At 54.3% G+C, this 25082-nt stretch overlaps 3 protein-coding genes across 9 annotated transcripts; 1 reads left to right on the forward strand and 2 right to left on the reverse strand.

Moving 5' to 3' along the window:
• On the forward strand, positions 1 to 12985 carry SLC34A1 (solute carrier family 34 member 1). Of its 4 annotated transcripts, none has more exons than XM_039880079.1 (13): positions 1 to 155; positions 1336 to 1465; positions 1604 to 1753; positions 1839 to 1967; positions 2039 to 2182; positions 3168 to 3279; positions 3385 to 3580; positions 3663 to 3758; positions 8836 to 8905; positions 9173 to 9340; positions 10472 to 10588; positions 10676 to 10800; positions 11449 to 12985. In XM_039880079.1, exons 2-13 carry the CDS (start codon positions 1357 to 1359, stop codon positions 11950 to 11952), a joined length of 1920 nt encoding a protein of 639 aa, XP_039736013.1. In that variant the 5' UTR covers positions 1 to 155; positions 1336 to 1356; the 3' UTR covers positions 11953 to 12985. The 4 variants fall into 4 exon arrangements, with proteins under 4 accessions (XP_039736013.1, XP_039736014.1, XP_039736015.1 ...); XM_039880078.1 differs by having other exon boundaries at positions 34 to 155; positions 1325 to 1465; positions 11449 to 11952; XM_039880080.1 differs by lacking the exons at positions 10472 to 10588; positions 10676 to 10800.
• A 732-nt stretch (positions 12986 to 13717) lies between these two features.
• Positions 13718 to 14199, reverse strand: PFN3 (profilin 3). The gene has a single exon (XM_039880082.1). The coding sequence runs from the start codon at positions 14174 to 14176 to the stop codon at positions 13763 to 13765; it is 414 nt and encodes a 137-aa protein (XP_039736016.1). The 5' UTR covers positions 14177 to 14199; the 3' UTR covers positions 13718 to 13762.
• Positions 14155 to 22387, reverse strand: F12 (coagulation factor XII). 4 transcript variants are annotated; one of them, XM_039880075.1, is made up of 14 exons: positions 22281 to 22387; positions 21859 to 21934; positions 19186 to 19285; positions 18960 to 19030; positions 18581 to 18691; positions 18322 to 18453; positions 18065 to 18169; positions 17520 to 17685; positions 16883 to 17422; positions 16519 to 16655; positions 16278 to 16427; positions 15589 to 15737; positions 15389 to 15497; positions 14155 to 14316 (listed from the first exon to the last, which is right to left on the reverse strand). In XM_039880075.1, exons 1-14 carry the CDS (start codon positions 22335 to 22337, stop codon positions 14183 to 14185), a joined length of 2037 nt encoding a protein of 678 aa, XP_039736009.1. In that variant the 5' UTR covers positions 22338 to 22387; the 3' UTR covers positions 14155 to 14182. The 4 variants fall into 4 exon arrangements, with proteins under 4 accessions (XP_039736009.1, XP_039736008.1, XP_039736007.1 ...); XM_039880074.1 differs by having other exon boundaries at positions 14155 to 14319; XM_039880073.1 differs by lacking the exon at positions 14155 to 14316 and adding an exon at positions 14908 to 15300.
• Between the last annotated feature and the right edge of the window lie 2695 nt (positions 22388 to 25082).

The following is a 25082-nucleotide window of genomic DNA, read 5'->3' on the forward strand; positions in this document are numbered from 1 at the left end:
TAGGTTAATTGAGGAACAGAACAGACGGAGGGCAGCTAGGGTTCTAGGGACTTTGCCCTTGACCCAAGGATATAAAGAGAAGGGTCCCAGCTTCTCCTCAGATCCCTAGGACTTCCCTGAGCAACTGAGCAGGAGCCGAAACACAGAACCCCAAGGTGAGCCCAGGGCCCCCTGGTCCCAAACTCATCCCCAACTTTTATAAGAAATGGCCCATCGCCCAGCCCCCTCACCTCTGTCCTAACTGTATCTCCTCTTCCTGCCCCCATAACATCTCAGTCCCAGCCCAGCCTGGCTCACTCCCCAAAGTAAAAAGGACTCATACTCTTCTAGGGCTGAGAATTCAACTTGGCAACCCTACCCCCACCACACAGCCAAGGACCCTTAGGACAATGTTGGGGGGGATTGCTGAAGCAGACTGGGGCACTCTCCCTTCAACAGACAAGAACTCCTGGGGCAGTTTGGCGGGGGAGAGCCTAAAACAAGCCTGGGCTTCCCCGACTTGGGGAGAGGGTGGAGGCTCCTCTTTACCTAAACCCATTCTGCTCTGAGCCTCATTCATGGGAGATTGGTGGCAGGGTTTGTTTATTATTAGGGGTGGAGTTGGATGGAGGAAAAACTGCACTTGTGAGGGGAAACCCAGGAGCTTGGGGTCCGGGACTGTGCATGCCCAGCTGGTCCCATGATCGGGCAGGTGTCCAAGGCTGCTCTCCACTCTCCGAAGGAACAAAACTCCTCCTGTGAGGCCCAGCCTCAACCCAAACCTACAGCCTCTGCTAGCGTGTTCCCTGGCCCCCTCCAGCCGCAGGGCATTCTAGGCTCCTCTCTGCACACGTGCCCTTCCCTTTCTCCTTCCAGCAACTCCTGCTGACCGTTCCCCTCCAGTCCCCTCAGCTTGAGGCCCTCTTAACCTCCCCCAGGAGCCCACCTCACCATAGGCATCCATATCTGTCACTAGAACACTTGTCCCCATTGCCATTTTCCATCTGTTTGAGAGATTATTTCATGGACATCTGTCTCCCCACCACAGTTTGAGCTTCCTGGGGGCAGTTGTGTCTGTATTTAGTCACCACTGTAGCCCAGCATCTATCTCAGTGCCTGGGATAGAGTAGATGCTTAATTAATCCTTGTCAAATGAATGAATGCTTGAATCTGTGCTGACTCCCTGAGTGTGTGTCCCTGGGTGCGTGTGGGGGAATGTGTCCTTCTGTGGGTGTGTGTTTGGGATCATACACCATGAATGTTTGTGCCAGTGAGTACGTGAGTGTGGGTGTGGGTGTGTATGTTTGTGTGTGTGAGTTTCTGGGACATAGCAGTTGTCACTCAGTGTTGCCGCAGGTCCCACGGCGTGTGCCCAGGATGATGACCTATGGAGACAGGCTGGGGAGCCCCACTGTCTCCCCAATCCCAGTCCGTGGAGGGCACATGATGCACGGGGCAGCCTTTGCCTATGTGCCCAGCCCTCAGGGTGAGTGTTCCTCCAGCCCCAGACCCTGCTTGCCCATGGTCACCCACAGCCGGGAGAGGCCTCCACCCTCCACCCACCTCTCCTAACCTCCCTGGGACCTGGGGCCTTTGGGAACCCCTGACCAGCGTCCCTCCCCAGTCCTGCACAGGATCCCAGGGACCTCCGCCTATGCATTCCCCAGCCTGGGCCCCATGGCCCTCGCCGAGCACAGCTGCCCCTTCGGGGAGGTTCTGGAGCGCCACGACCCCCTGCCTCCCAAGCTGGCCTTGGAGGAGGAGCAGAAGCCAGGTGCGCCTAGGTGGGGGGCGGCAGGGCATCAGTAGTCACTGCTGCAGCCCGCTGGCTGCTGTACTCATGGCTGTCCCATCTCCAGAGCCTGGGCTGGCCCAGAAGCTGCGCCGGGCTGGCCTGACACTCCTCAAGGTGCCCCTGATGCTGGCCTTCCTCTACCTCTTCGTCTGCTCCCTGGACGTGCTCAGCTCAGCCTTCCAGCTGGCCGGAGGTAGGGCTAGGAGAGGGAACTGAGGAAGGGTCCCTGAAGGACCTCAGACAACGCAAGTTCATGCTTTCCAGGGAAGGTGGCTGGCGACATCTTCAAGGACAACGCCATCCTGTCCAACCCGGTGGCGGGGCTGGTGGTGGGCATCCTGGTGACAGTGCTGGTACAGAGCTCCAGCACCTCTACATCCATCATTGTCAGCATGGTCTCCTCTGGCTGTGAGTCGGCCCGCCGGGGCCAGGGAAAGTGTGGGGAGCTGGATGTGCCCAGTGGGGGCGGCATGGGAGGCCATGGCAGGACTGGGGGGCAGGCAACAGGAGTGGGGACGGGAGACTGAGGGCAAAGGGCAGAGCTCTGGTATCTCCCATTCTGTCCTCCAAGGCCTGGCCGGGAGTCTCAGCCTGGACAGATGCCCTGGGAGCTGGAAACGGGGCACGGCCCTAGGAAGGCTCACCTCCACACCTCCACATGGTTACTCACTCTATCAGTCAGAAAAACAGAACCATAGAAATAAAGAAACTGAACCTGCAAGGTTTATTGCAAGTAACTGGCCTACATGATTGTGAGGCTGGCTAGGCACACCCAAAGCTGGGGGGCAGGCCTTTGGGAAGGGCAGGTGGAACTCGTGGGCAGCAGCCCATACTGCAAGGCACAGGTGGAATTGCTTCGTCCCCAGGGAAGTCTCCGTGATGCTCCGAAGGCCTTTTATCTCACTCGATGAGCTTCACCCAGATTACTGAGGTTGATCTCCTTTACTTAAGGTCAAACAATTGCAGAGGCGAATCACATTTGTAGAACACCCTCACAGCAATGTCTAAATTAGTGTTGGATTGAATAACTGGGTACCATAGCCTAGCCGAGCCGACACATGAAACTGACCATCAGTCTCATGTACACGTGTGCACACATTAGCACAGATATGCATTTGCATGTAGAACACACACCCTCATATACATGTGTCCCCACACGCATTCACATACGTGCATGTGCAGTGCGCGCGCATTGGTTCACGTGGGTGCACATACCAGTAAACACACAGCATGTGCCCATACGTACCTGTGACACAGAGGCTGGGCAGAATCAGCAGCATGGCAGGAGTGCCTGCTGGGGGCCGGGGCGTGGATAGTGGGTATGGCAGAAAGTGTGGGACCAGGAGCTGGGTGGCCTCCTCCCAGTTAGTTAAGAGGTCTCCTCTTCTCCCAGTGCTGGAGGTGAGCTCTGCCATCCCCATCATCATGGGTTCCAACATCGGGACCTCCGTCACCAACACCATTGTGGCCTTGATGCAGGCAGGGGACAGGACTGACTTCCGGCGGTGAGGGAGTAGAGTGGTGAGGGGCCTGTGCTTGTTGGGGGAGGGAGCCCCAGTGGGAACGCATCCAGGCTCTAGCCTGCTCTGCAACGCAGCCTCCCTGCCCAGGGCCTTCGCGGGGGCCACCGTGCATGACTGCTTTAACTGGCTGTCAGTTCTGGTCCTGCTGCCCCTGGAGGCTGCCACCGGGTACCTGCACCATGTCACTCAACTCGTGGTGGCCTGCTTCAACATACGAGGTGGCCGAGATGCCCCTGACCTGCTCAAGATCATCACGGAGCCCTTCACTAAGCTCATCATCCAGGTGGGGGCGAGGCTGGCATGGGATGGGGGCTGGGGAACAGTGAGGACCCCTCTCACTCCCCCTGCCCACGTCTTGCCCACAGTTGGACAAGTCTGTGATTACCAGCATTGCCACCGGTGATGAGTCCCTGAGGAACCACAGTCTCATACGGATCTGGTGCCACCCAGACCCCATGGAGGTAAGTCTTAGGTCTGGTCCCAGGTGAGAAAACTTCCTCTTCAGTCAGCTGACTGTTAGTGTTTAAAATGCTCCAGGTAGGCCGCAGAGATCATTAGTCTAGAGGGCAAATATGTGGTACTTCTACTGTGAGTCTGCACCTATGGCAGACAGTGCTAATTCCTCCCAGTCTCACACCAGCTTTAGCTCTAGCCCAGCGGTTCTCAATGCATGTACCAGCGGCACCTCTACTACCTGGGAACCTGTCAGAAGTGCAAAGTATTTGGCCCTTCCCTCCACCTACTAAATCGGAAGAAAGCCCAGACGCTTTGTTTCAGTAAAAGCCTTCTCAGTCTGCTCCATGCTCAAGTGCAAGATCCACTAATCTGGCTCAACCCTCTGGTTTCACCGGTGGAGAAATGGGCTCTGAGAGGCGAGGAAACTGCTGGAGTTTGTACTGTCGTGTCAGGGCCCCAAGCACAGGTTTCACTGTCCAAGGCTCTCTCTTCCTCACTGAGGTACCAACGGGTTAATGAGTCAGCCCTGCCATGTTTGGGGCCCCAAGTAATGTGGGGAGGGAGGCAGGGAGAGAATGTATAAGAACAAGCAGGCCACATGGAGAACTTACTGGAGACGCAACAGCTCGTTGTGCCAACATCGAGCTCCTTCCTGGAGACTCCCACAGGTGTGTGTCCCTTTATCCTTCTGCACTGTTTCTGCTGCTTCCTGGCTTCTACTGCCTGGAATAAAGATGTCTTTGGATGAGTTGGACGCTCATGGACCGGCCTTTACACCAGGCTAACAAGGAAGCAGGCAATTAGCACACTTTTTCACTCAGCCATAAATAGAAAAATGCTTCATCAAAGTCATAGTATCTGCAGTACTTGCCACCCCTTGATTATAAAATACAAGAAGTAACTAAGAACAATGTATAAGGAAACCTAAAGCCCAGGCCTTTCCTCCTCATCATCTCCACTTGCTACTTGTTGTCACTGAGCCTTTTTCCCAGTGTGAACAGAGAACAGTCTTTCAACCTGCCCTGCGAGGTTCCCTCTCATCTGAGCAGCACACAGCTCCTGCTCAGCCCTGCTGAGTGTCAAAGCAGTTTGACATCAAAAAGCCCTCACAGGAAGCTTTTATGCTGACTTTGTGACCTCTCTAACAACTTCCACCTTCTCACGGGCTTGCGGGGCACTCCCCAAGTTCTTCACATCATCACAATCCTCTCACTTCATAGCAAAACCTGGAGGGGGAGAAATTGCACACTTTGATCTTCACAAAAAACAAACCACAGAAGGACACGGTGTTTCTCCTCGCTGCTCTGAAACCCGCTGCCCACCTGCATCCAGCGGGTCCCTCTGTAGCGCGCACCACCGAACGCCCTCCCCTGATGGAATCCTCATGCAGTGCTGGTGAGGTGGACACGAGCATCCCATCTTCCACAAGAGGGACCTGAAGCTCAGCGACATGAACTAACCCGCCCAAGGTCACTAGGCTGTGACTGTCCTCACTGCTCCAGTTGCCACCTGCCTGAACACTGGTTTCTCATCCCAGCTGTCCCGGGAAACCCTTCCCTTAAGGATGAACAGTCTTGTCCACCTGGAGAGTAGCCATGGGTGGGATCTGAGCTCCCTGTTCTTACCCTCTCTGGGACAGTCTCTGGGAACGTGGCTCATGAAGCCATGTGCTCATTCTTGGGAAGTGACATGTGTTGGCAGCCCCTCCTGCACCAAAGACTTGAGTTTTGTTTTGGCCACGGAATCTCCTTGTGCTCCCTTCCAACTTGTCCCCATTGCCTCCAGTTTTCACCAAACTGGACCCAACGTCACTCAAAACAGTCTTCAGGGAATCATAGCACCATGGAGAGGATTGGGAGTCTGAGGTTGCCCAGATGGTGAAAGAAAAAACAGAGGCAGTTTTAATGGCACTCTGTGGGCCTGACACTGTCCTGGGAGTTACCTTGTTCTGTGGTCACGCTGTGGATTGTCAGCCATACCTGCCTGGTTTCACCAGCATCTTTTGAGGACTTGCAACCTGGGAAGCAGGGATTATTACATCCCATTTCACAGATGAGGAAACTAAGGCTGAGAGGGGCTTGCCCAAGTCCATGCGATTGAGGCAGGACGAAAATCCTGGTGGAATTTGGAGCTTGTGTTTCTGAATATCCAGCTCTCTGCCTCTTCTGGACACCATCTTGGTGTCCCACCATTTGTGTCCATTCCCATTCTGCTCATCATACCTGAGTGCCATCAGGCGACCATAGCCACCCAGAGACCCCCTCCAGGAAGGGTCGGTGCTACGCTAAGGCGTTCTCCTCTTCACCACCAGATGGCGCTACTGGCACAGTGCTCTCCCTCTGCTTCTAGAGTCAAAGACCCTAGAGCTCCCCTTCCCCTGGAGGGGAGACTACTGCGCAGGCTCACATCCTAAGAGTTTCCCACCAGGGGAAGAATTCTCGGAACCCAAGGTTCCTCTGTGAGCTGAATCATCTCGGTTAGTCCTCAAAGGTGCCTCCTTAATTTGAGGTGGCTCTGCAGGCATTTAAATCCCCACTCTCTCTTCCAAGATTCCTCATAACTAATCCCTGGGGAAGGCGAGTAGCCTTATGGACCTCATGCTGCAGAAGACATTGAGGCCCAGAGAGGTTATGTGTTTGATGCAGTGTCACACAGCTGGAAGTGGCTCGTCAGGGATTTGAGCCCACAGCTGTCTGAGGCGCATTCATTCTGTTCTTCCCGCAGAGTTCACCACCCCCACCGTGTCCCCCTCCTACTCCTCTGCCCCACCCCCACCGTGCCCCCAGGCCCAGGAGGGATGGACACATCTGGGGGATATGCCCCAGACCCTGGGCCAGCTAGCTCTTTGTCTAGGCTGGAGCTTCTACCTTCTCCCTCCTTCCCTTTGCAGTCTCTGGACACCCCCACCAAGCTCAGCCAGGGCCATACAGCCCCAGGCAGAAAGGTCAAGCTCTGGCCCTTGCCCTGCCCCGGCATTGCCATCTCGGAGTGAGACCCCGAAGCCCCCATCATCCTCCACCCTCCCTCGAGAGAACTCTGGGCCCAGCACAGGAGTAGGTCAGTGGGGCACAGGCTGTTCAGGCAGCCACCCATTTTAGGGGGTCATCTGCCTCCTAGGGCTCCAGGCCGGGCCCCCTAGGAAGGTCCACCAAGCTCCTCCCCAACAGGGCCAAGACCCTCAAGCACATTGATCGGCAGGAGCCAATGATCCTGACCTAGGAAGTCAATCTCACACACACACACGCGCGCGCACGCGCGTACACACACACACACACACACACCCTTCCAATCTGTGATTCCGGATGGGCCCAGGGAGGGAAAGGTCTGTCCTTATTTGGAGGCACTATTTACTAAAGACTCGTCATAAGCTAATTCCTTTGGTGAGCATTTCACACATGTTTTCTCCTATAACCTTTTAACAGCTCTTTTAATGTCCTGCTTTAGAGAAAACAAGCTCAGGGAGGTGGCATGACATGCCTAAAGTAGTTGGTATATGACGCAGGATTTGAACTTAGATGTGCCTGACGGGAAAGACTTGCTTCTCTCCCTCACACCTGGCTCTGTCCCTCATACCCGGCTCTGTCCCTCACACCTGGCTCTGTCCCTCACCTGCATAGCAGTTACTACCACTGGGCCCACCGGCTTTTACAACTGGGCCCATCAGAGACTGTTTCCTCCTGGTTTCTCGGCCTGCAATTGGGGCAAGGCTTGTGAGTGTCCCAAGGCCAGCTGGGAACACAGTCCAGCATGTTGCCCCATTCAAGGGAACACATGCTACTAAAATAAACTCTGATTTCAAGCCAGGGGCCATAAGCATGTCTTATCATACATTTTTTAAATGACCCAGTTTAGAATCGAACCTAAAGGAGCTGTAATGCCCAAGTGCCAGGACCCATCTGAGCCCCTATCCTCAGTTCTAGGGGAGGTCAGAGGAGTATGGGAGGCAGAGCTCCTAGGAGAATGGCACCCATATCAGAACCCAGAAGAGGCAGAATGTGTTTGTGGGGACACGGGAGAGGTAGTGGCTCTTGCATTTTGCCAGAGCCGCTGGGAGTGGAGTAAGTGCCTTCCATTCCCCGTCTGTGAGATGGCGGCTCCCCAGCCAAGCCCAGCCCACTTTCTCCTTCCACTGCTGGGATCTGAGGTAAAGGGAAGGCACTCCAGGTTGCGTTTAAAAATATAACTCCTTAACCCAACGAGGCTACAAATTAGCGGTCTCTAGCCCAGATTGGTCCTCATTGAACTGTAAAAGTGGTCGCCAGCATTTACTGATTGAGAACATTTACAACATTTACCTAAAACTACAGAATTGTGGTTTCTCTTATAGGGTAAGGCCCTTTGGCCATCCTGGGTTCTATCCCTGGACAGTGATAGTGGCCCGATGCTGAGTAGCCGTTGCTCCCATAGGCCCAGCATGCTCCTTCTACCACCTCCACACTCAGCCTGAGCCCTTCACTTAGGCTCCCTGCCTGGCCCTGGGCCCTCTGAATTGGGAGGGCCTCCCCAGTACCCCCCTTCACTTCACTGATAGTAGGTGGAGGAGGGAAGAGATGTGGAGCCTGGGCCCTCTGTCTACCAGTAGTCCCCTGGGCCCGACTCTCTCCAGATAAGGAATCGAACAAGAGGAAAATGAAACTTGGGCCAAGTGCCTCTGGGGAGAGGATGAGGCAAGAACACTGCAGAAGAGGGGCACTGAGAGGGACTGGTGATGAAAGATGGGGAAGTCTTTCAGGAGAAGAGAACCATGTTCAGCAGCATCCAATGACAAGGGGAGGTGGGAGAAACAAGGACAAGAAGCCACCGGATCAGGAGGCCTCTGCGGACCCCATGAAAGCCAGATGAGTGGACTAATAGGGCAGAATTTCAGAGGCCGACTGTGGCCGGTTTCTGTGTAGTAGGTATTTTCACCCCATCTCTTTAGCAGAGGATGCAGGCTCAGAGAGGGCAACAGACTGCCCAAGGGCACCTAGCCAGGACGCCCATCTCCATCCCCCCACCTCCTCATCTCCCCCTAATCTCCATCTGAGCCCTACACACAGGCCGCATTTTCCAAAATTCTTTGTCCTTCTTCTTTTAATCTAGGCTTCCACCCCCATGCCTAGGGCAGAGGTCAATACCAGCCAGACCCTCGGAAATGCCACCATGGAGAAATGTGAGTGCCTGCAGCATGGGAGAGGTCTGGCCTGACAGGGGCAGAGCCTGGCATAAGTAGGACCTTGGCCCACTCTGTCACTGCTGCTACCAGCCCCAGGAAGGATGACTGACAACCAGCCCAGCTCCTGGGCTTGGGTCAGGCCTACTGTTGAGGTTTAAGGAGACTGAGGCGGGGCTTAGGCTCTGAGCCCAAAAGGGTGGCGGAGGTGGGGGGCTGGGAGCCGGTTGGGGATCAACTCTCAGCAGCCTGACACACCCCTAACAGGCAACCACATCTTCGTGGACACGGGGCTGCCAGACCTGGCTGTGGGGCTCATCCTGCTGGCTGGCTCCCTGGTGCTCCTGTGTACCTGCCTCATCCTCCTTGTCAAGATGCTCAACTCTCTGCTCAAGGGCCAGGTGGCCAAAGTCATTCAGAAGGTTATCAACACTGGTGAGCTCAAGCAGTGGGAGGGCGGGCCCCAGGGCTGGACCTTCCAGACCTCCCTTAGTCCTGCTACTGCCTCTCTGGATAAAGCCCTATCATCTCCGAGCCTCAGTTTCCCCAAGTGAGCAAAGAAGAGTTTGGACTGGGAGATCTCTAGGCCCCTGAGGTGCTGACAGCTGGGTATCTGTGGCTGCCTCTGGCTGTGGTCCCATTCCATCAGGTGGCTCTAAAGAGATTCTCAGAGGCCACTGTTTGATTCAATCAACAAATAGTCATCAAGCCCCAATAGGGCACCAAGCATGGTGTAGTACCTGCTGGGGATGCAGAGGTGAGGCACATAGAGATGAATCCCGCCCTCGGGCGGGGGGGCACATTTAGAGAAAAAGGTAACTAACTGCCAAGAAGAAAGCAAAAATGGCAACAAAACAGAGTATAGAAGAGGCTGCTTTCAAAGGCCAGTCAGCAGCCTCTGTGTGGTGGTGACACTTGAGCAGAGACCTAAATGAGGAGTCAAGATGTGGCTGATGTGCCTTCCCGGTGGAGGGAACAGCAAGTGCAAAGGCTCAGAGGCAGGAACCAGGTGGGCAGGTTTGTAGTGGGAGATCAGCGAGGGAGTCTGAGAGAGGCAAGGCAGAGCAGATCACAGGGCCAGAGGATGGCTGAGAGCCTGGACCTCGTTCAGGATAATGGGTGCACTTAGGGATTGGGGGCAGGGGAGTGACACCATCTGTTTTTTGTTTTAAGCTTTTTTTCTGAGCTTTTTCAGTATACTGTCTGGCACAAGCGGAGGCTGTACAACGACGCTGGAAGGGGGCTCAGAGTGGGGAGAAACAAAGTCTGCCGAGGGCTGGGTCAGGGAGGGTTTTCCAGCAGTAGTGATATCTGCTCTGAGCCTTGAGAATGAATGTTTAGGAGTGGGAAGGCTGTCCGGGCAGAGGGAACAGCCCAGACAAAAGCATGATGGAGCCAGGCTGAGGAGCATCTTTAATTCAAGACCAGTAGAAGCCACTGCAGTTGAGCAGGGGACTGAGAAGGTCCCACTTGGAAGCTGGCATCCAAGACCTCCTTCACAAGGAAGGTCCCTGCTGCCCTCCCAACACGACCCCACTGACCTTACTGGGATGGGTTTCCTCGCAGACTTCCCAGCCCCTTTCACCTGGGCCACAGGCTACTTTGCCATGGTGGTGGGTGCCGGCATGACCTTCATTGTTCAGAGTAGTTCTGTGTTCACCTCAGCCATCACTCCACTCATCGGTGAGTGCCCATGCTACGGGGAGGGGAGCTGGCAGGGAAAGAGCTGAGGGGGGAGCCAGGGAGACCACTCCTCCCCTGTGCCACCAGGCTTGGGTGTGATCAGCATCGAACGCGCCTATCCCCTCACTCTGGGCTCCAACATCGGCACCACCACCACGGCCATCCTGGCTGCACTGGCCAGCCCGCGGGAGAAGCTGTCCAGCGCCTTCCAGGTGCGACTTGGAGAGTAACCCTGCCAGAGGCGGGACTGGCTGGCATGGGGGCGTGGGCTGCCCCAGGGTGGGACAGTGTAACAAATCGTTTTAACTGCCTAGCTAGGGGCCACCCACTGTGCCAGGCTCTCTGGCAACCATATGGCAATGTAGAGCTGGCCCCACCTTCAGGACCTTGGCATCTACCAGGGAGACACGACTCAGAATCACACCAATAAACAGCGAGGCTGTGCACTCTTAGGAAAGGATGCTATAAGAGGGGCCTGGCCCAGTCTGGGGGATCAAGGACGAGTAGGGGGACACATGGCAGAGGGGTTGCTGTTCTAGGGGCAAAGGAGTAATGACAAGCCAGGAGCTGGGGCCAGGGTGCAGATCCAACAGGAGGCCTCCAGAAACTAACAAGGATTTGGGCAGCATCTGCTGGGGAATTCCTGGGTCCATGGAGGGGACACAGACAGCTCAGGGCAGGAGCTATTTGCCAACTGGCTCAGAAGTGTTTCAATATTTTACTGGAAGCACAACAGCCCTAAGTGGTGACCTTCCTGCTGCCCATACCAGGCAGCCCCTATTATCCATTCCTGCCGGCCTGATTCAGGAGATGGCTGGAGCCCACCTTGGCCCCTCCAGTGATATCTGTCTCCCCTGCAGATCGCCCTCTGTCACTTCTTCTTCAACATCTCGGGCATCCTGCTTTGGTACCCAGTGCCCTGCCTGCGCCTGCCCATCCGCATGGCCAAGGCGCTGGGCAAATGCACCGCCAAGTACCGCTGGTTTGCTGTCCTCTACCTCCTGCTGTGCTTCCTGCTGCTGCCCTCACTGGTGTTCGGTATCTCCATGGCAGGCTGGCAGGCCATGGTAGGTGTGGGAGCACCCTTTGGGGCCCTGCTGGCCTTCGTGGTGCTCATCAGCATCCTGCAGAGTCGCAGCCCCCGGCATCTGCCCAAGTGGCTGCAGACATGGGACTTCCTGCCCCGCTGGATGCACTCCCTGCAGCCCCTGGACCACCTCATCACCCGCGCCACCCTGTGCTGTGCCAGGCCTGAGCCCCGCTCACCTCCACTGCCCGCCAGGGTCTTCCTGGAGGAGCTGCCCCCTGCCACACCCTCCCCCCGCCTAGCCCTGCCTGCTCGCCACAGTGCCACCCACCTCTAGGCTTCGGCCCAGACTGCCACTTGGGGTGGAGAAAGGCCTGCGCCTGGTCCCTGGGGTGGAAGGGTGGAGGGGTGCCTGTGTACTCTGGGCATGGGCCTGTCATTGTGCTGGTCCTCAGAGGTCTGGGCTGTGTGGCCAAGAGTTGCTGTATGAGCCTGTGTGTCAGCCTGGATATATGTATATGATGGTACACCTGTGGGGGCTCTGTGCAGGCTGGGTAGAATTTCCTGTCCTTTACACATGTCTTTGGAGGCCTATGCTTGTGTCCTTGTATCCACACAACTTCAGCTGGGCTGGGTGGGAGTAAGGGTGGGTCTGAGTATGTAACTTGCAGCTGTTTGCTCATGTATAGATATGATGTCTGAGTCACTGGCTAAATTCTCATCCCTTCCCTGCCACCTTCCCTCTTCCATAATACCATCTTCCTCATCCTCACCCGGCTTTCTGCATCACCACTACAACCCCCTTTCCTAACACTGATTTAAAAAAAAGTTAAGCTCATCATGCATTTGGAAGTCGTTTGTACTTGTCTAGGGGGGAAGGAGAGACCAGGGTTTGGGGTTCAGCAGCATTCTCTCCCCCTGCCAAAGACAGCCCACTGTGCCCTGAAGGAGCCAGCCTGCAAGCTCACCACAACAATCCACCTGGCCCTGCCTTAATGAGTCCAATCCACAGTTCAGACTCCCAGGAAGCCCTGTCCCCAGGGCCTGGGGCCACCCCCAAGGCAAGTGTCAGGAGGACTCTCTGCACCTCCACCCCCAGCCCACCAGGCTGACTGCCTACAGTTTCCTCTTGCTTCCCTGACTCCTTCCCTCCTTTCTGGGACAAGATCGGTTCTCTAAAAATTAAGTGACAGGTAAGGGCTTGTCAGGGCCCCTGGAGATGGGGACCAGTCGGGTAGAGATGGGCAAGAGAGGCCATGCCCTGTGTCCCAACACACAGGGGGTGGGGACCAGCCACCCTTCCTCCGACCTTTGTCCTCTATCTTTGGCGATAAATCAGGCCTTGTTTAAACCTACTTGAGTTTTCAATTCCTCTTCCTTCATGGCCTCCCACCACCCCAGGTGAGGCCTGCAGAGGGAGGGACAAGGGGTGGGAGGTACCAAAGTTTCACCCTCCAGTCCAGCGACATCTCTGGAGACTTTGGACCTCAAGGGGGCAGGAAGGCTGTAGGGTCCAGACCCAGTTGTGATGGTCTTGGACACTCCCCCACCCCACCCCCTTTGAGGTATGTGGGAGAGACATAAGGGGCTGAAAGCCCCAGGGCTGCTCACCCAGCTACCAGCCCTACACTGGTAGCTGGGGGAGCTACCTACTCACAATCCTTGTTAGTGCTTCCTCCTGCCAAATGGAGGAGTTGAGAAGTATACTGACCTCCAGCCTGGGGAGGGTTGTGGGAGGGTGGGGAGAGGACTCCCTTTACTGTTTGTCCTGCCCAGATGTGAGGAAAGTCTTGTGGGAAAGGATGCTCAGGATTGAGCTAGAAAGTTTGAGATACTCCCTGGGACTCTTGCTCAACTGCTGTGTCCCAAGGACACAGGGAAGGCACCAAGCACGCCAAACTCTGGCCTGGAGAATCAGGTCAGAGGCCCCTGCAGGGCACCCATGGGAGGGCAGTGTTTGAAACACAGGAGGCTGGGAAGCCTCTAGACTCAGGATCCAATCCCCACCAGGTAACCCTCCTGCAAGGATCTTCCAGGAAATGGTGTCCTTGTCAGCACCTCCCCCTCTCTCCACCACGCCATGGAAGGATGAGTCTGCCAGCCAAGGTCTGACTTTATTTTGGCTCCTCTGCCGCCTAGCAGTCCTGCTAGGTGCCCTGAGTGCGCAGCCCGCGGATCAGCTCGTGCACCGTCTTGTTGAGGATGCCCCCGTGCACGCCCCGTCGGCCCATGAGCACGAGGAGTGCGCGCGGCGTGTGGCCCACGCAGACGGCGCGCCCATCCAACCCCTTGGTGCGCGCATCCAGCACTCCGTCGCCTTCAGCCAGCAGGTGGTCTCGGATGACGCAGCAGCGGCGGCCTGCTACGCTTAGGCCCGCCTGCAGGAAGGTGCATCGGTCCATTCCCGTGAGCACACCCACCTCCTGCGGTGAGATGGCCGCCAGCAGGCCCCCGGGCCGCGACGCCCACACGCAGCGATTGTCCGAGTGGCCCACAATCGCCACGTCGTCGATACGCTGATCCCGCAGCACAGCACTGATGTAGCCTTTCCACTCACTCATTCCGGCTCAGAGTATGCCCCTCACCTTGCACTTTCGAGGAATGCCGGGCTGCTCCCGCCTACGACACCCAGGGCATTGTGACGTATGTGAGGGCGGGGTTGTAACGTTGAGGCGGGGCAAATTCACAGAGCCACTTTGTACTGCTGGAGAATGGAGGTGGGAGTTCTATCTTACTCCTGGTGAAGTTATAAATTTAGCCTGAAGGAGGGGATCGTGTGAGAGTTAAAATAATCCTCAAAAACCAACTTAAATGGTCCACCGAGCACAGTACACATGGATTTAAAAACAAAATGATGACACGTCTGAATAGTGGGACCTCTTCAGCCCGGAAATCATTCCACCCCCAGAACGTGGTTCTCAAATGTTAGGAGTATTAGAATCTCTTGGAAAGCTGTTAACCAGATTCCCGGGCCCCAACTCAGTTTCTGATTCAGTAGTATGGAGTGTAGCTCAAAAATAGGTATTTTAAACAAGTTCCTTGGTGAAGTTGCTGCTGCTGGTCCAGGGATGGGACTTTGAAACCCACTGCCATAGCGCGGGCTGGGCTAGAGTGAAGGTCTTCCACCTCCATCGCCAGCCCCAAGAGTCCACACCACTACTTTAAGGTTAAGCATTTCCAACCACAGTTCTCAAACCCAGCTGCACGTTTTTAAAACACACAACTACGCATGCCCCATCCCTAAGAGCTATATGCTGATTTAATTGATCTGCGGTGGATCTCAGGCATAGGCTCAAAAAGCTTCCCAGGTGATTCTGATGTATAGTCAAGGTTGAGAACTTCTCTTATAAACTTAAAATATTAAGTTTCATACAAGGAATAAGACGTGGAGTTACCTAGCACTGGGCTCAGTCAGTACGCATGGCTCAGTATACGTCAGCTGGATGCGAATCTAAATCTTGCATAAGATCTCAATAGATCCTGTTCTGAGGGATGTGCAGCAGCTGTACACTGGTTTACTGTCTCCGCGTTTCCTAGCAGACCCCCCGAAGAGCTGTGTCTCTCAAGCATTTCCAAAAGCATTTTATTGAGTGCCCACACCATGCCTGCCGCTGGGCTGGCGGTGCTGGGACACAATCCTTGCTGTCCAGGATCGTGCCCAGCCACCCTCTCATTCCAGAATTGGCTAAGAAGAAAAGAAGAGTTCGTGGGCAGTCAGGAATTGGTGTGCTCCTGGATCCAGGTCAGGTAGTAAGCCACGTCAGTGTACACACCTGGCTTGTTGCGGTCACCACAACCCGAGCCCCAGCTGACGATGCCTCGCAGGATGAGCTGGTGCTCTGCGGCCTCATCCTCACACACCAGCGGGCCCCCGGAGTCACCCTGGGTCAGGGACAGGAGGCTCAGCGAGCTTGGCCTGGGGTCTGCACTCGACCGGCTGGGGGGAGAGTGCCAAGCCCGCCCAAAAGCTCACCTGACACGCATCGGCGCCACCCTCTAGAAAGCCAGCACAGAGCATGCCAGGGGCGAAGGCGGTGCCGTGCACGTCAGGGGCAGAGCAGCGTTCCTGAGAGATGAGGGGCACCTGTGCCTCCTGCAGAAAGGTGGAATATTCCTCTGCCCCTGCAAACCGAGAGAGCCTTCCTCACACCGACTCCACTCAATGCTAGGGCCATGGACCTGGCTGCACCAGGGTCTTCCAAACCCACTAATCTCCTACCTCCCTCACAGCAAGCTCCTGAGAGAGGGAACTGCCGACAACCCTATTTCCCAGACCAAGAAACAGTCCGGAGAGGAGCAGGATGTGAATGGGCGGGGCTGGGCAGGGCTGTTTTGGAAGCCCACCCTCTTCCCAGCCAGCGTCTCAGAACCTTGCTCTCCAGCTATCCACCCTGCATGAGCACCGGGCGGTGTCCTAGTTAGCCTTGCCGTCCAGTGCCCAGAGTGAACCAAGAGAAAGTGTCTTTCTTTCCTTACCCCTCAGGAGATTTGAGGGTGAATCTCAGGCCCTGAGAGGAGCCAGCTGCAGAGACAAGGGCCCTGCATGTCCTCATAACCCACCAGTTCAGTGCCTCTGGCCTCCAGTGGTACCAAAGCTGCGGGCTTCTCTGGCCTACCCGGTAGACCAGAGGTCTCCCTCCCGCCTTCAGTCATTCTGCCTACCCTCGAACTGGTGGCCCCAGCCGGCCACCTCGCAGACCATGGCCTCGGATTCGCCGGGGCGGGCGGCGCTGCTGGGAAGGCACACGGGCTGAACCGAAGGCGACAGGCGCACGCAGTTGCCGTCCGCGCTCTCCTGCAGGCGCAGTAGCGCTAACCCGGACAGGGAGGATCGTGAGTCCGGGACGTCTTATTCCTAGCCCTCCCCACCGTTTCCCTGATCCCGCGGGGAGCCCCCACGTACCCAGGTCGTGCTGGTAGGTAATGGACGAGAAGGCCTCGTGCAGGTGGTAGGTGCGCACGGCCAGCGTCTGGCACTGTGCACAGCTCTGGTTATGGCGGTCCTGGCCCAGCACCACCGTCAGCTCCTCGGGCGCCGGCCTGCGGGCATGGTGCGGGCAGGACGCGCGCTCAGAGCCGGCCACCGGCTGCCTAGAGGAGCCCCCTCCCCGCTCCCTGCTCCCAAGCCCCTTTCTGGGTTTCGGCTTCCTCCTGGGGAGCTCTGGAGGGGAAAGGGGTGAGGGGAGGCACAGGTTCGGGTGTCGCGCGGAAGCTGGGCACAAAGGAGAGGAGCCGGTCCAGGCTGACGCTGGGCGAGCGGTACTGGCCGGTTCTGCAGGCAGTGAGCTGCGGTCAGCACCCAGCAGGGGGCGATGAGGCTGCCGGCGCAGAAATTGTGGCCCCAGTACAGCGCTGCGATGTAGGGGTGCGCGCCGGGCAGCGCCACCAGTCCCTCGCTGATGCGGCTCATTGAGGACAGCCGTTTCCGGAGTCGCTGTCCGCAGCCCGCCGGGCCCTTAGTGGGCAAGGGAGTCCGCTGCTCCGGCATCGCGCGCGAGGCTGTGGGGAAGCCCGTACTGAGAACAGGGAGATTCAGGAGCGGCTGAAACGTAGCTCGGCCGCTGTCCTCTCTGCTCGGACTTCCCGCCCCTTCCTTAGCTAACATCGGGGATTGAGGCGGGGTCTGGGTCGTGGTCTGAGGCTTCTGCAATGCAGAAAGCGAGGGCAGTGGGAAGTCTCGGCGCCCCTGGGGCATCTGGGGCGCTGCCCGGGTTGGGGCTTGGCACGGCGACAGGAGGCAATATTCCCAGCTCAGCCGGTCGCCGCTCCACACAAAACACCACGGGCGGGTGTCATTGTCTGGGTTCCTGTAACCACAGGAGGGAGCAGTGTTAGAGCGTGGGGGGGAATCCCGGAGGGCCCTGGGGAGGAGGAGGATGCCCTGCCCCGCCCCACCTGGCTCACCGGCAGAAGGCATGGTGGCCGAGTCCCCAGCTCCGTGCTTGCTCTGCAGTCAGGTTCCGGTAAGTGACTTCTGAGGCCCAAGGCTGACACCGTGCTCCAGAGAACGAGGTGTCAGCTGTGCCGCGGTAGCTGAGCCCGCGGCCGTGGTAGCAGCTCGCCTTAATGTCTGGGGAGAGAAGAGACTCCCTGTAGCCAGGGGATGGTACTATCTTCCACCGCCTTCTCAGCCACTTTCCCTGATGTCTCTCTCCCTCTCTGCAAGCCGTCCCCACGTGGGACGGGGCTTCTGCTTCCCCCTAGACCGTAACTCAGCCGTCCCTAACCTTTTTGGCACCAGGGACCCGTGCTCCTTAAGAATCTAATGCCTGATTATATTAGGTGGAGCTGAGGCGGTGATGCTAGCGCTGGGGAGTGGCTGCAAATACAGGTGAAGCTTTCCATTGCTAGCCCGACGCTCACCTCCTGCTGTGCTGCCCAGTTCCTAACAGGTGACAGACCAGTACTGGTCTGCGGGGGTGGGGGGGGTGACCCCTGCCCTAACTCACCCACATCGCAGTTCCGACCTGCATAACCCTCCGGGCAACTGCACAGCTGATGGCCATCCACCTCCAGGCAGCGGCCCCGGTTGAGGCACGGGTTGGTGGGGCAGACTAGGAAAGAAGCACACTGAGCCACATCTGGGCCCAAAGACCTGGCAGAGAGCTCTCCCCCTTCCACAGGTATACTACCTGGCCTCCTGCCAGCCGCTCCCGACCTTTGACCCTTGGCCCTGCTTGCAGTCAGTTCCTATGGATCCACTCACCCTGGCTGGCCAGTGGCTTGCAGTGGGCTTGGGGACCCTGGCACTGGCACTTGGCCACACCAGCCGGCTTAAGTTTAAGCCATGTTTCATTTTCATGGAAGAACTGGAAAAGCTGAGGCTCGAAGCACTTCTCTGGGGACAGAGCGGATTGGTGGTCTCTGGAGAGGCTGGAACCATGCCAAGACTCCAGGGACCTCTTCAGTAAGTGGGGCTGCTCCTGTTCCCCAGCCCTCCTCCATGGCCCTCAGCATCTCCTTACCCCTCTGGCAATGCTTCCCGGTCAAGTGTTCTGGACAGATGCAGTGTGGGCCTCTTGGCATGTTCACACAGGTCCCTCCCCGCTGGCAGGGGTTGTGTTTGCTGCAGTGGTCTGAGAGATGGACCACAGTGGGAGGAAGAGTCAGACAGATGGGAGCCAAGTCCCACACCCAAACCAGCTTGTCTTCCGACCTTGTTTCCAGGCTTTAGTTTACCCACCTGCAAAATGGGGCTACACCCTCCCAGAACTTCTCCCTCTGGAAAGAGGAAAGGGGCTGAGTGGGCCCAGAATCCCAGGTGTGTAGGGTCTGATGATACCCAGGAGAGTAAGTAGGGGGAAGGAGAGGGCCTTGGGCCACCTCAGAAACTGTGTATGGTACCTTGCGCTTTCTTGGGCTCCAGGCAGTATGCCCATCGCTGGTCCTGTTCAAAGTTAGGGGTAGTAGCACACCTAGAGAAAAAGATGAGGCTCTCTGCTCTGCACATGGGGCTGGCATGCCCTTCCCTGTCACAGCCCCCTCTCTCCAAGCAGGGTTCCTTGGGCAGAAGGATGGGCAGAGTCCATCTCCCCAGGACCCTGCTTTAACACCTTCTGGGTCATCTTACCAAGGCCGGGGACCGTGTTGGCCCTTGGGGGTGCATTTGTGGTATAGCTGCCGGTGGTACTGGAAGGGGAAGTGGCAGGGCTCCCCAGTGACAGTGAGAACTGCAGGGATAACACACTCTCTGAGGACATTCCCTATGCCCAAACTCCCAGGCACCACCCCCAGAGTCTAATTGGAAAAGAGTAGACCCTTAAAAAGATCATTATGCTTTCAAGTGTCCTGCTTAAGAAGTTGGGTTTCAGAGTCAGATAGCTGGAGCGGACCCCATCTCCAGCACCTACTAGCTGTGTGACCTTGGGCAAGTCTGCAGCCCCGCCCCCCCACTTTAGGAGAGGGTTTGCCACAAAGTGGTACTTCATAAATACTTGTTAAATGTCAAAGTCACTTGACTACTCTGAGCTTTAGTTTCTTCTCTATAAACTGACAATAATAGTGCAGTTGAAGAGTCTCAGTTTTGCAAGATAAAAAGAGTTCTGGAGATAGGTGGTGGTGATGGGTGCACAATATGAATGTACTTAATGCCACTGAATTGTACACTTAAAGTGATCAAGATCATAAATTTTATATCATGTGTATTTTACTACAATAAAGACATTTTTAAATGATGATCTATATATATTAGTACAGAAAGGTGTTCATAATTTTAAATGAAGAACAGCACGTTACAAACAGCATGTTAGTATGGTCCTATTTTTGTACAAATGCATTTACATATGCATAAAAAAGAACTCTAGAAGGACATTCTCAAACTTTATAAGAGCGGTTTTTGGAAGATAATGGATTATAGATGACTTTTTTCCTCTTCTACACTTCTGTAATTTCTAAACTTTTGGCAATAAAAGGATGTTGCTATTATAATTTTTAAAAATAGTACAACCGAGCATCATTATTCACAGATTCTGTATTTGTGAATCTGCCTTCTTGCTAAAATTTATTTGTAACTCCCCAAACCAATTCTCAAGGGGCTTTCACGATCATTCAGAGACATGCACAGAGTGGTGAAAAATCTGAGTTTTCGGAAACGCACATTCCCAATTGAGGTCAAACTAGGTGACACTCTGCTTCTGGTTTCAGCTCTCCTACTATAAACAAGTGTCTTTTCACGGTCTATTTACTGCCATGTTTTTCACATTTTGGTAGGTGATTTCACTGTTGAAGATGGCCCCCAAAATAGCGCCAAAGTGCCGTCAAATATTCTGAAATGCAAGTGGGCTGTGATGTGCCGTATGGAGAAGATATTTGTCTTAGATAAGTTTCGTCTAGGCATAAGTTATAGTGCCTTTGGCTGTGAGTTCAATGTTAATGAATCAAGACGTAAATTAAGCAAGGCGTCTTTAAACAGAACCACACATAAAACAAGGTTGTATATTGATGGTTGATGAAAACGTTGTGACCAGAGGCTCACAGGCACCCAAACCTATGTTTCAGTATATTTGCTAATTCAGTGTCCGTGGTGACTTTAGATAACATGATTACCACAAATAATGAGAATTGACTGTATCTACTTCAATTAGATAACATGATTACCACAAATAATGAGAATTGACTGTATCTACTAGTGTGGTGAAGCTTAAATAAGATAATCCTATAAGATACAGATTGGCACATAGTACCTACTCAATAAGCATTAGCTACTATTTTCTTGTTAAAGGCACAGTGCACTCGCTGAGGGCCAAACCAGTGGTAGAACAGTAAAGGAAGAGAGAGGGGTCTGAGATGGACTTTTTAGATGCAAATAGGATGGACAGAAAGGAGAATCATCCTGAGTAGGTGATTGGGCAAGGGCAAGGCACCCAGGTTGGATCAGGCAAGAGAGCAGAGCAGTCTGGCTTGGTGCAGGGTGCAGAGAGTAAGCTGAGGCAGTCAGAGCTGGATGTGTTGGGCCTCAGTGCCATGCTAAGGGGCTGGGCCAGACTCTACCAGGCCAGGCTCATCAGGGTAGGTGCCTTCACAGCTCTAAGTGAATGTTTAGTGCCTGGAAGAATGAAAGCAATGTGGAGCTAAGTCAGAGTTTGAGGAGGGGAGAGCTGGCCGACATTCCCCACATAAAAAGGAGCTTAATAAGAAAAGCTAATATATTTTAAGCATTTACTATGCACCTGGTGGTAGGCTGAATGCCTTACATGGGTTTATGACTCATTTCTCCTTCCCAGCAACCCAAAGAGGTTTATTGTGATCAGCCCGGTTTTACAGATGGGGAAATTGAGGCTTGAAGAGGTCAAGGCACTTGTCCAGAGTCACCCAACTCATAAAGATTCATTTGGGCTCCAGAGCCCTGTCGTTGATCTTTCCTTGTCCATTGATGGCCCTGGCCTCTCTATGGCATAACTGATGCCTATGAGATGTATTGAAGAAAGGAAAAGGAGCGGGGAGGCTGGGGAAACTGAGGAAGACTGGCAGGCACTGGACTGGGCATTCAGATATAGCCGAAGGCCTGCCCTCAAGGAGCGCACAGCTAACTATCACTCTGTGCCCCCAGGGCTCATGGGCACAGACCTGGCACACAGCAGGCACTCAGGTCTGAATGCCAGCCAGAGGACTCTGGGGACAAGAGTGACGGTATGCCCAGGGTCCTGCCCCTTGACCCAAGAGACCGACGTTTGGCGCACTCCCAATCATACTCATTTCCACCCAAGGGTAGGGGTATCTTAGAGGGCGGAGCTAGGTTACTTACCCACTGTGTGTTTGTCCCCCACGGTGTGTCTGTCCACGACATGCTTATGCACCATGGGAGCTTTCCGAGGTGGAGTCTACAGGAGGAGAGAAGGGGCAAGGAACTTGCCCAGAAAGTCATAGCCTGCCCCTGATTCCATGCCAGTCTCCAGCTTCTTCTCACAGCCCACAAATGCAGAGATGTCCTCACAAGACCTGGACCCCTTCCTCCTCCCCCCTTAAGGTTGCTGTCCTCCAGAAATGCAGATCATGCCCTCATATCCACTGTCTCTCTCCTCCACTTGGGCATTCTGGGCTGGCCTCATTTTTCCACACAGGCCCTTCCTGTCACCTGGACCAATAGGTCGTTGGTAAAGGCCAAAGCTGTCTAGGAACCCCCTAGGGCCATCCCAGCACAATCCTCCTAGTTCCCACAGCTCTCACCAAAAGTGCTGATTCCAGGCTCACCAGCAGGGACCCCAGAAGCAGCACAGCCCTCATGGCGTCTGTCTGTTGGTCCAACTACCTGCCCGGGAGTCCAGATCAATAGAGTTGGCCAAAGGTCTCTGAGTCCTGGGGAGCGGAAATTGGTCCAGCTGCCCTCCTGGGCAGCTGGGGCACAGGGTTGTTTGCAGAAAGCCAAGCAAAGCAGCTTGCTTGGTAGGCTCTCAAGAGTGGAGGAGTTTCAGCATTGGGGTAGAATTATAAGGAGCTGGGTTCCTCCATCTCTTTCCCAGATGAGTGGGACTGCAAGCGGAAAGGGGACTTCTTGTGTTCCAGGTCCCATTGGGGATGAGGAGATTAAGGAAACCCCAGAGATGCTCCCTGCTGTATGGATTTTAGAGTCCATTGGGAGGTATGCTCATTTTTTATTGCTGCGTAAAATGAAACACACAAACTTCACAACTTAAAACAATATCCACTTATAAGTTCACAAATCAGTAGGATGGAAGTCCATCAGTGCATGACTGGGTTTTCTGCTCAGAGTATCACAAAGCTGAAGCCAAGGCTGAGTTCTCTGGAGGCTCTGGGGGAAAAATTTACTTCCAAGCTGTTAGAATTGTTGGCAGAATTTGGTTCCTGGCATTTGTAGGACTGAGGTCCCTGTTTCTTTGCAGGCTGTCAGTCAGGGGCCACCCTTAGCTTCTAGAGGCTGCCTGCATTTCTTGCCATGTGGCCCCCTCCATCTTCCAAGCCAGCAGCAGAGAGTCTCCCCCACGTTGACTCTCTCTCTCACATGCTGAATCTCCTTTGCCAGGAAGAACCCTGTCCCTTTTAAGGACTTACCTGATTAGGTCATGCTCACCAAAGATAGTCTCCCTATCTTAAGGTCAACTGATTTGGGACTTTAATTACATTTGCATCATTCTTCCATAGAAACATCTAGATTAGTGTTTGATTGAATAACTGGGAGAAGGTAAGTGTATACCAGGGGGTGGGAATCTTGGGGGCCATCTTAGAATTCTACCAACCACAGAAAGTGAACCAAGAAAGTAAATGATCCCATGAGGAAAAATGCTAAAGCAAGGGGGCTAAAATGTGCCCTTGGAGTATAAAGGAGGGAGATGGGGTAAACACATGTCATTTTCCTGATCAACATCTACTAACCTTGGTTTAGTAATGACACCTTGATTGTTCCTTTAGGAACCACTCCTTTAGTCCCCCATGAGTCTCTAGCGCCGTAGACTCTATACTCCAGTCTCAGGCTGGAAGTGTGGCCTCAATCTGACCAATAAGAGCCTGGCATCTGTAGACCACAGTGATTGGTTCAGAGAATGGACAGACACAAGATTGGCCAGAGTCAGCTGTGGGACTTTCACCAGAACTTTGGGTAAAGATGTATTTTCTTCCCACTGGAGTCTCTAAGAATGCGAGTCTAGAGATGTTGATGACCATCTTTGTCACTGCTTGGGAGGGGCTGCCTGACAATGAAGCCTACACATAGGAAAAACAGATCGAGTAAGGAAGGAAGGATCAGGGACGCTGTGGGAGGCATCTCCGAGATGGTCCCCAGTGATCCTCATCCCCTATGATTCATGCCCTTGTGTATAGTCTCTTCTCACACTCAGAACTGTTCTGTGTGTCCAGTAGAATGTGGCAGAAGTGATAGTGTTTGACTACCAAGCCCAGGCATTGCAGTTTCTGCCTTGGTCTCTTGGATCGCACTCTGAGGGAAGCCAGCTGCCATGCTCTGTGGACACTCAAGCAGCCCTGCGGAGGGCTGTGTGGGGAGAAAGTACCAATTTTACATCCAGCACCAATTTGAAGGCCATGTAAAAAGGCCATCTTGGAAGTGGGTGCTGCAGCCCCAGCCAACGTCTGGCCTGTAGCCTCATGAGAGACCTCAAGCCAGAACCATCCAGCTAAGCTGTTCCTGAATTTTTGTTTTTATTAAGGTAAAATTAACATATAACATTATTGCTCCTGTATTCTTGAACCTCAGAAACTGTGAGGAATGATAATGGATTGTTGTCTTAAGCCATAATTTTTAGAGTGATTTGTTACCTAGTATTTGACAACTAGTACAGATGGATTGATCCCCGATGACTTTGATGGAGAACCTGGATGTTAAAACTAGAAGAACCCTCAAGAATTCTTAGTCACGTGAACCAATAAAACCAATTTGAATGGATTTCTCTCACTTTTCTAAGGAGTCCTGACTGATACAAAATAATCTGTGGGAAATGAAGTAGAGACAGAATGTAGCAGTTTTACAGTTCTGCTGGAAGAGAGGCCATGGGAGACTTCCTGGAAAGAAACCCAGCAAGTGGAGGGCAGGAGAGGTAAGGGCACCTTTTCAACAGTTGTTTTCAAAGGTAACAGGAAGTGATAACTTAAGACCGTAATGGAAGTGAAACTAGGTGACAAGCTCATTAAAGTGAAAGCATCTTGGTTCTTGATTCCACCCGAGTACAGACCAGGCCCAGGGCCAGTCTCACATCTGCCCCTTCATCCTGGTGAGAAGTCCACTCTCCTTCAGAGTGGAAGAGGTCTTCACAATGAGTAAGGGTTTGCGGGGGAGGAGAGGAGGGCTTCCAGGCAGAGTGAGTAATACAACTTCACAGAAACCTGGGTGCAGCACTTCAGACTGAGAATGTGCTGAGCACAGGATGCTTTGTAGGAAATGTGAGATGGGGACTGAGGATGGATGTTCATGGGGATTTGGATGTTCCACATCTATCCTCCTTCCACTTCCTCTAATTTCCCAGTTTCCATTGGGAGGGTGGTCACCATTCTACCACTGTA

The sequence above is a fragment of the Pteropus medius genome, unplaced genomic scaffold (genome assembly GCF_902729225.1).
Source record: "Pteropus medius unplaced genomic scaffold, Ma_sr-lr_union100, whole genome shotgun sequence".
Taxonomy (NCBI): domain Eukaryota; kingdom Metazoa; phylum Chordata; class Mammalia; order Chiroptera; family Pteropodidae; genus Pteropus; species Pteropus medius.

Bases quoted from the DNA above. Each gene is read 5' to 3' on its own strand.
- SLC34A1 (XM_039880079.1), top strand. From the start codon at position 1,357: ATGATGACCTATGGAGACAGGCTGGGGAGCCCCACTGTCTCCCCAATC. The intron at 3,581-3,662 runs GTGGGGGCGAGG...TCTTGCCCACAG, and splicing joins TCACTAAGCTCATCATCCAG to TTGGACAAGTCTGTGATTAC. The intron at 9,341-10,471 runs GTGAGCTCAAGC...GTTTCCTCGCAG, and splicing joins TCAGAAGGTTATCAACACTG to ACTTCCCAGCCCCTTTCACC.
- PFN3 (XM_039880082.1), bottom strand. From the start codon at position 14,176: ATGAGTGAGTGGAAAGGCTACATCAGTGCTGTGCTGCGGGATCAGCGT.
- F12 (XM_039880073.1), bottom strand. From the start codon at position 22,337: ATGAGGGCTGTGCTGCTTCTGGGGTCCCTGCTGGTGAGCCTGGAATCA. The intron at 21,935-22,280 runs GTGAGAGCTGTG...CTCCTCCTGTAG, and splicing joins GCCTGGAATCAGCACTTTTG to ACTCCACCTCGGAAAGCTCC. The intron at 18,454-18,580 runs GTAAGGAGATGC...CTCTGTCCCCAG, and splicing joins CGGGAAGCATTGCCAGAGGG to AGAAGTGCTTCGAGCCTCAG.